Source organism: Chrysochloris asiatica, unplaced genomic scaffold, assembly GCF_000296735.1.
Source record: "Chrysochloris asiatica unplaced genomic scaffold, ChrAsi1.0 scaffold00257, whole genome shotgun sequence".
Classification (NCBI taxonomy): Eukaryota; Metazoa; Chordata; class Mammalia; order Afrosoricida; family Chrysochloridae; genus Chrysochloris; species Chrysochloris asiatica.
Genome location: NW_006408775.1, coordinates 3,421,267 through 3,430,542, shown reverse-complemented (window position 1 = coordinate 3,430,542; position 9,276 = coordinate 3,421,267). Strand labels below are relative to the sequence as shown.

Sequence of the window (9,276 nt, the reverse complement as noted above, 5' to 3'; positions counted from 1 at the left end):
TCAGCATACAGGTTTAATAAGTATGGTGAAAGAACACAACCCTGTCGCACACCTTTCCCAATTTTAAAACATTCAGTGTTCCCATGCTCTGTTTGAACAACTGCTTCTTGGTCCAGGTACAGATTTCTTAGAAGTACAATTAAGTGTTCTGGAATACTCATACTTCTCAATGTTGTCCATAGCTTGCTCCTCATAGTGTGTCAATATTAGAATTCCCAAAATACAATTTCTAAAGCCTTTTGCCTAATTACAGGTGAGAAATCGAAAGTTAAGACAACCTTGCTTACTTACTTTCTCAGTAAACATGGGGTTCTTACATACTTTGTGTCAGGAACAAAGGTTTGCACAGGGCCTGTGTTAGTTTCTTAGTGCTGCTATAAGAGTAATGCCACAATTGGGTGCTTTAATGAGCAGAAATGTACTTTCTCACAGTGTAGACAGCTAGAGTTCTGAATTCAGCTCTGTTGTGTTAAGTGTGGTCCAGTTGGTTCCTACTCATAGCACCCCTTCTTAGGGTTTCTGAGCTGGTGGCTTTGATCAGTGGATCTTGAGGTTAGCAGTTCAGTATTTATTCTATATCGTGACATCAGAAATGCTTTCTCAGTGTGTAGACTCTAAGGGAAGGCCCTTATCTGTTTCCTCTCTTTGTTCCCTAGTTCCTCATGATCTCTCTGTGGCCTGTATCTTCCTTTGCATTTATTCTCCCTTCTTTCTCAGCGTTCTTTTTGTATCCAATGTAATTGACATAAAACACTGAAAGGCTTTCATTAACATAACAAAGGCATATGCCCAAATGAGGTTATATCCACAGCTATAGGAGTTAAGGACTAACAACATAAATTTTGGGGGGTCACTGGTCAGTATAGGGGTGATTCTCTTGGTATTTAGAATATGGGTGGCATAGCTTCCAGTTGGATCTACAGTTATACTCATGGAAGCAGAAACCGTATTGCAGTAAGCAGTGACGTATTGCATTAGGCAAATTTGCTGCACAAGGCCTCTTAAAATTGTTCAAGAGCAAAGACATCAGTGTCAGGATTAAGGTGTGCCTGACCTAAGTTATGGACTCTTCAATTTCCTCATATGCATGTCCACCACTTGTCTATCAGTTTGTCATACTATGGTGGCTTGTGTGTTGCAGGAATTTTGATAGTTATGTCACCAGTATTTTCAATATCAGGAAGGTCACTCATGGTGGATAGGTTTTAGCTGAGCTTCCAGACTAAGACGGACTAGGAAGAAGGAGAGACGAACTACTTCTGAATGTTATACACTGAAAATCCTATGAAAGGTAGTGGAACACTCTCAGATAGCAGCAGAATATTGAGTATTGATACATTATGAAGATCACTAGAATATTGTGAGATATAGTCCCTCAGTTTGGAAGACATTCAAAATGCTACTAGGGTAGAGCTGCCTCCTCAAAGGAGAGTTGACCATGACGGTGTGGTGATGAGGCTTTCTGGACCTTCATTTGCTGATGGGGCACAACTCCAAATGAGGAGAAACAGCTGTAAACATCTATTCATAATCAGAACATAGAATGTGCAAAGTATGAATCTAGGAAAATTAGAAGTTGTCAAAAATGAAATAGAAAGCATAATGACATATAGCCAAGGTATTGTTGTTGTTAAGTGCCATCAAGTCAGTTCTGACACATAGCAACACTGTATAGGGTTTCCAAAGAGTAGCTAGTGGGTTTGAACATCCAACTTGTGGCTCAAAGTGACCTTGTGGTCCAGTGCATTATCCTGCAGCGCCACACCAGTACTTGCCATACCACATTCTAGGCATTAGTGAGCGGAAATGGACTGGTATTAGTCATTCTGAATCTGACAATAATATTTGCTATGCCAGGAATGACAGATGATGAGTAATGACTCCACTTTCATCATCAAAAAGAAAATTTCAAGATCTATCTTGAAGTATAATGTTGTGTAGAATGGGTAAAGATCTATATCCCTACATGAAAGACCAATTAATACTAATATTATTTAAATTTACGTACTAACCACTGAAGTCAGTAATGATGAAATTTAAGATTTCTACACACTTCTTCAGTGTGAAATTAATTAAACATACGATTATGATGTATTGATAGTTACTGATGATTGGAATGCAAAGTTGGAAGCAAAGAGGAAGGATTAGTATGGAAAATATGGCCCTGCTGCTAATAACAATTCTGGAATTGCATATAGAGTATTGAAAGACCAATGATGTCTTCATTGCAAATACCTTTTTTAAACAAAACAAAATACACCAGATGGAACACAGAGAAATCAAATAGACTGCATCTGTTTGTTCCATCTGGTGACATTGTCTGTGAAAAGATGGTGGGAAAGCTCCTTATCATCAACCAAAATAGGCTATCGTATCACTTGTTCACATGCAAGTTCAGGCTGAAGTTGAAGAAAATAAAACAAGTGCATGAGAGCCAAACAATGACCTTGAACATATTGCACTTGAATTTAGAGATCATCTCAAGAACAGATTTGATGCATTAAGACCAGAAGAGTTAGAGACTAACATCAAGAACATCATACAGCAAGAAAGCAAAAGGTCATTAAGAATACAAGAAAGAAGAAAAAGATAAAATGGATGTCAGAGGAGACTCTGCAACTTGCTCTCTAGAATAGTGATGCTGAAGCAAATGGGAAAAATGAGGAGATCAAATAACTGAACAGAAAATTTCAAAGGACAGCTCAAGAAGACACAGTTAAGTATTATAATGAAATGTGCAAAGACCTGGAATTAGAAAACCAAAATGGAAGAACACATTCAGCATTTCTCAAGGTGAACAAACGAAAGAAAAAATTCAAGCCTCAAAATGGTATATTGAATGATCCTATGGGCAAAATATTGAATGATGCAAAACATCAAAAGAATATGGAAGGAATACACATAGTAACTGTACCAAAAGAAATGGTTGATGTTCAACCATTTCAAGAGGTAGTATATGATCAAGAGCCAGTGCTACTGAAGGAAGAAGTCCAGGGTACACTGCTTGCATTGGCAAAGAACAAGGAAGGCTCTGAGAATAGATGGAATACAAAGAGAAATCTTTTCAACAAATGATGAAGCACTAGAGGCACTCACTAGTCTAGGCCTATAAATTTCTATGACAATTACCTGGTCAACTGATTGGAAAAGATTAATAATATGTGCCCAGTCCAAAGAGAGGTGACCCTACGGAATTCAGAATTCTTCAGACAATATCATTAATAACACATGTAAATAACATTTTGCTCAAAATCATTAAAAAACGTCTGTAATGGTACATTGGCAGTGAAGTGCCAGAAGCTGAAGCCAGATTCAGAGGAAGACAATGAATGAGGGATATTACTGATGATGCCATATGGATCTTGACTAAAAGAGAGAATACCAGAAAGAGGTTTACCTGTGCTTTATTGACTGAAAGCTTTCGACTGTGGACCGTGACAAGTATGGATAATATTGCAAAGAATGGGTTTTCCAGAACACTTAATTGTGCTTATGAGAAGCCTGTTCATAAACCAAGAGGCAGTCGTTCTCACATAACATGGGAACACTGAATGGTTTGAAATCAGGGAAGGTTTGTGCCACGGTTGTATTCTTTCACCATACTTATTCAACTATCTGCTGAGCAAATAATCCGAGAAGGTGGACTATGTGAAGAAGAATGTGCTATCAGAATTCGATAAAGACTTATTAACAACCCACAAAATGTAGATGATACAACCTTGCTTGCTGAAAGCAAAGAGGACTTAAAATACTTACTGACGAAAATGAGAGACCTCAGCCTTAGGTATGGGTTGCATCTCAATGTTAAGAGAAAAAAAAATCCTCACCACTGGACCAATAGATACTATCAGGATAAATGGAAAAAAGATTGAAGTTATTAAAGACCAGTTTGCTTGTATCCACTATCAACAATCATGGAAGCAGCAATCATGAATCAATCAATGTATTACATTAGGCAAATCGGCTGCATAAGACCTCTTTAATGTGTTCAAGAGTAAAGATGTCAGTTTGAGGACTAGGGTCACTTGACCCAATCCATGATATTTTCAATAGCCTATGTACATGTCCTGGTGTGGTTTTGTAGGATAAGTGCAGGACCCAGAAGGTTGGTTTGAGCCAAATGTTGATGGTTGAAATTCACCAATCACTCCTCGGAAACCCTATACTGGGCCGCTATGACTTAGAACCAACTCGACTGCACTTAACAACAACAACAACAATATACATGTGAATGTTGGACAATGAATAAGGAAGACCATAGTAGAACTGATGCATTTGAGTTATGGTGTTGGAGAAGAACATTAAAAGTACCATGGACTGCCAGAAGAACAAACAAATCTGTGCTGGAAGAAGTAAAGCCAGGATGATGAGACTTTGTGTCTCATACTTCAGACATATCATCAGGAGGACCAGTCCCTGGAGAAGACAGCTTGCTAAAGTGGAGGGTCAGCAGAAAAGAGGAAGACCCCTCATGAGATGGACTGGCACAGTGGTACTGGCACTGGACTCAAGCATGAGTGTGAGGATAATGCAGGACTCATAGTTTCATTCTGTTTTGCATAGAGTGCTATGAGTCAGAACTGACTCGACGTCACCCATCAACAGCAACAACATACGCACGTGAAAGTTGAACACCGAGTAAGGAAGACCATAGAAGAATTGATGCATTTGAGTTATGGCTTTGGAGAAGAATGTTGATGGTACCATAGACCGCCAGAAAAAACAAACAATCTGTGTTGGAAGAAGTACAGCCAGAGTGCTTCTTAGAAGCAGGGATGACACGACTTTATCTCACAATACCTCTTAACTATTATCAGGAGGGATCTGCCCCTGGAGAAGGACATTATGCATGGTAAAGTGGAGGGTCAGTGCAAAAGAATAAGACTCCCAATGATATGGATTAACACCAAGGTAGCAGCAATGTGCTCAAGCATACCAATAAGTATGAGGATGGCTCCGGACTTGGCAGTGTTTTGTTCTGTTGTGCATAGAGTCTCTATGAGTTGGAACTGACTCAATGGCACCTAGCAACAACAATAAGTCAATTTCTGGGGAGTGTGGGTGCTCTGTGGGATAAGCACTGGGCTGCGAATCACAAGGTAGACCATTTGAGCCCACCAACTGTTCCTGCAAAGATTTTCTTAAGCTCTATACAGGGTCATTGTGAGTTGGAATTGACTCCAGGGCTTTTAACAACCACAACAACAGGCAATCCATAACAGCAAACCAAGTGAACATTGTGTGTGTCAGTCTCTAATGGAAGGGGAGTGGAACAGCAGTGGTCCACTAGACAGTGCCACATGACTAACAACTCAAAGTGGTGTTTCTTTGTGAGAACACAGGGGAGCGAAGGACAGTCTCAGTGAGAAGAATTGTCAAAGGCTTCACAAAGGAGGTAACATTGGATTTCTATGTATCAGCAACGAGAAAGCTTAAAGGGAAATTACGGAAGCAGTTCCATTTATGATAGAATTTCAAAGAACACAGTACCTATCAATTTAACACCATGTGCAGGACATTGACTTGTATCTGGAAGGATCTGGGAGAAGGGATAGCTAAGGCATCCTGTTGTTGTTGTTAAGTGCCATCCAGTCATTCCCACTCACAACAACACTGTATAGAGTTTCCAAGGCTCTACCTCGTAGCAGGAGCAGAAAGTCTAGTCTTTCTCCCATGGAATGGCTGGGGGGCTTGAGTCACAGACCTTGTGATTCCCAGTCCAGTGTTTGTTGTGTGGAGCCAGCACACTTCCAAGGCGTCTTAGACAAAATAGGAAATGTTGAACTGCTTCTTAGAAAGAAAAAAGGCATTCTTGCTGTTGTCTTCAGTTGCTATTGAATCTCTTCTGATTCGTGATGACCCCATGTGTTCAGATTAGAACTGCTCTCTAAGGTTTTCCAATGCTATAACCTTTCAGAACATGGCCAGTCTCAATCTTCCAAGGTATCTGGGTGGATTCAAACTGCCAACCTTCCAGCTAGTATAGTCAAGCATGTAACCCATTTGTGCCACCAGGAACTCCCAAGAAAAAAGCTTTCCCCATGCTGAATGTATCTCAACATAATTGTTGCTGTAAGTGCCTTTAAGTCGATCCCAACAACTAGCAACCCCGCTTCTGATGCTTTTTAAATCTTTGCAGTAGCAGAAAGGTGAGTCTTTCTCCCAAGCAGCTGCTGGCAGGCTCCAACTGCCTATCTTATGGTTTGCAGTTCAGTACTTATCGTATGGAGCCACTGCGCTCCCACCCCAACATGGTAAAACACTCAAAAAAAAAAAAAAGATTGTGTATTCTTATGATTTTTGTCTGAGACACCTGCATGTGAATTATGGTCAAACTGATCTTAGTACAAGAACCCTTTAGCCCACAGAAAGTTTCATAGAGAACCTGCCCCTTACTGTTAGTCTCCACATTAGACCACTATGTCCTCTAAGGGTGTCCAAGCTCACAACTTGAAGACTAATTAACAAAAGGTCTTCAAAGCAGCATGAGTGTCAACTCAGAATGTACATTAGAACTCCCAGGGAACAAAAAGAACACCAGTGTCTGACTTCTACCCAGCGATTCTTATTCACTTGTTCAAGGTGTGGCTCCGTATCCATGTCTTTTCAAAGCTCTCCAGGTGATACTAACAGACAGCTAGTGTTAAACGCTGCAGGAACCCTAGTGAGGCAACGATCAAGTGCTTGGCTGCTAAGCACAATCTCAGAGATTGCAACTCACCAGACGCTCTAAGGGGTACATACATGGCAGTCAACTCCCATAAAGTTTTACAGCTTTGCCAACCCTGAAGGTCAGTTCTACCCTGCCCTGTAAGCTCACTATGCATCAGAACTGATTGGAGGACAGCACATTTCTGAGAGCATTTTCAAGAGGAAAGAGAAAACTATTGATTAGCTGGAGTTTTTCTAAGTGATCACTTACAAAGGAAAAGCTTAATCTTTATGCAAAATAGTTTATAATACAGTTGTGGTTGTTAAGTACCGTGGAGTCGATTCCGATTCATAGTGACCCTGCACAGGGTTTCCAAGGCTGTAAATCTTTACTGGAGTAGAAAGCTTCATCTTTTTCCTGCGGAACCACTGGTAGTTTCGAACTGCCGACCTTGAGGTTAGCAGCCCAATTCGTAACCACTACGCTACCAGAGTTAGGGACAAATACCATTATTGATACCAGGTTGCAGCTAAATCAGAGTCCATTGGTAGGCACCTATTCTGATTAGTCTAAGTTCCTTACAGACACTGACTAACATATTGTTATCATGAGTTGACAAATCTTTATATACCTGGGATTGATTCTCCTTGATCTTTATCAGATAAAACTTGTTTTCCTGCCAATCAGTTTTCTTAGAGCTCCTTTCATATCCTTGTTCCTGAGGCTGTAGATGAAAGGGTTCAGCATGGGGGTCACTACTGTGTACATCACAGTAGCTGTGGTGTCTTTCTCATCTGAGTGGGAGGATGAAGGATTGTAATACACAGCAATGATGGTGCCATAGAAGAGGGAAACCACAGCCAGGTGGGAGCCACAGGTGGAGAAGGCTTTCCATTTTCCCTTTATGGATGGGATTTTCAGGACAGCACAGGTGATGCAAATGTAAGAAACCAGGACGCAAACAAATGGAGTGATCACTATCAGGACTCCTTCAGTAAGAACCATCATCTCATTGAAGCGTGTGTCAGAGCAGGAGAGTTTAAGGACAGGAAGCAAATCACAGAAAAAGTGGGGAATTGTGTTGTCTGCACAGAATGAGAGTCGAGCCATCAGCAGGATATTTAACAGAGCATTCAGAATGGCAGTGACCCACGGTCCAGCAACCAGCAGGGCACAGAGCTGAGGGGTCATCTTTGTTGTGTAGTGTAACGGGTAGCACACAGCCACAAAGCGGTCATAGGACATCACTGCCAAAAGGAAATTGTCCATGTCCCCAAACACAATGAAAAAATATAGCTGTGTGAGACACCCAGGGAAGGAGATGGACTGACTCCCAACTATGTGGTTGGTCAGCATCTTGGGGACAGTGGTAGAGGAGAAGCTGACGTCCACGAAGGACAGGTTGCTGAGGAAGAAGTACATGGGGGTGTGCAGGCGGGAGTCAGTGCTGATGGCCAGGATGATGAGCAGGTTTCCCAGGACTGTGACCAGGTACATGCTCAGGAAGAGCCTGAAGAGGAGCTGCTGCTGCTGCTGGGGCTGCCTGGAGAGCCACAGGAGGAGGAACTCGGAGACACTCGACTGGTTTTCCCCATTCATGGATCTAGTCCAGTTGCAGGAAGAGAAACACAAGCAGAAATCTAAGGAACTGAGGGTTCAGAGGGAACAAATCAGGCTCCAACCATGGTGTTATTCACTTGATCAGAGTTGTCAGTCAGGATCTCTCTCAGTTATAGATGTTGCTGGTGCCACTTGACTCACCCTTTTGATTTTATAAAACATGACATAAAGAACATACAGACATACTCAGCTCATCTCTGTGATTGTGCATGCCCCTTTAAACATTTCCTAGTCATTCCTCTGACTGGAGCACTTAACAACAACAGCCATTCCTTCAATCCTTAGGTGCTCACAAAAAGACAAAAGAAATAACTAATTATTAGTGATTTTATCCCATGATTCAAAACTGCTATTTTTGCTCCCTAGCTCTGAAAAACTTAGTAGCAGAAATTCCTAAAAAAACTTCATGTCTTAATAAGCAAATATGGAAATGTCTCCTCTGTTATAATCTTACCTGGGGAGGCTGGGTTTGAAGAACCGTCGTAAGTTCTTCACTTTTCTATGACTGTCCAATGCTTCTGTCTATGGTGGGATATGGGCAATACCTGAGCAAATGAGGCATGGGAGTTCATAGTCTTAGCTCGCTGTTCAGGAAAAATGTTTGGGAGAACCACAGAATAGTCATTTACAGGAGTCTCCATGACCATTGGGGCCCGATTCCCTGAGAGTCTCATTACAGAGAAGAACACAGTGATTATCCCACCTACCTTTTGGTCCCTTTGGACCAAACACAAAATGACGACAAAGAATGTAAGTTCTAAGTCAGAACTTTTAGATGAAATAATCTTGATGCAGAAAAGTCTCAATCAGAATCCCCTGGTACCTCCTATCTCATCAATGTGTGGATCGAAGTTTATTTTACATAATTGGAAAGTCAGTTCATGAATAATTTTCTTCTTCTTTTTTTAGTTCAACAACTTGGATTCTTGTGGTGTTTCTGTAAATCTGTTTGTTTTCTTCAGGTCTGATCATCTGTATAGGCTTACTGATCTGTTTCCAAGTGG

General features: G+C 41.1%; 1 protein-coding gene across 1 annotated transcript; it reads right to left on the bottom strand.

Moving 5' to 3' along the window:
* Positions 1-2,374: 2,374 nt before the first annotated feature.
* LOC102832454 (olfactory receptor 1361-like) lies at positions 2,375-8,251 on the bottom strand. The gene is made up of 2 exons (XM_006874005.1): positions 7,337-8,251; positions 2,375-2,404 (listed from the first exon to the last, which is right to left on the bottom strand). Exons 1-2 carry the CDS (start codon positions 8,249-8,251, stop codon positions 2,375-2,377), a joined length of 945 nt encoding a protein of 314 aa, XP_006874067.1.
* Positions 8,252-9,276: the final 1,025 nt, after the last annotated feature.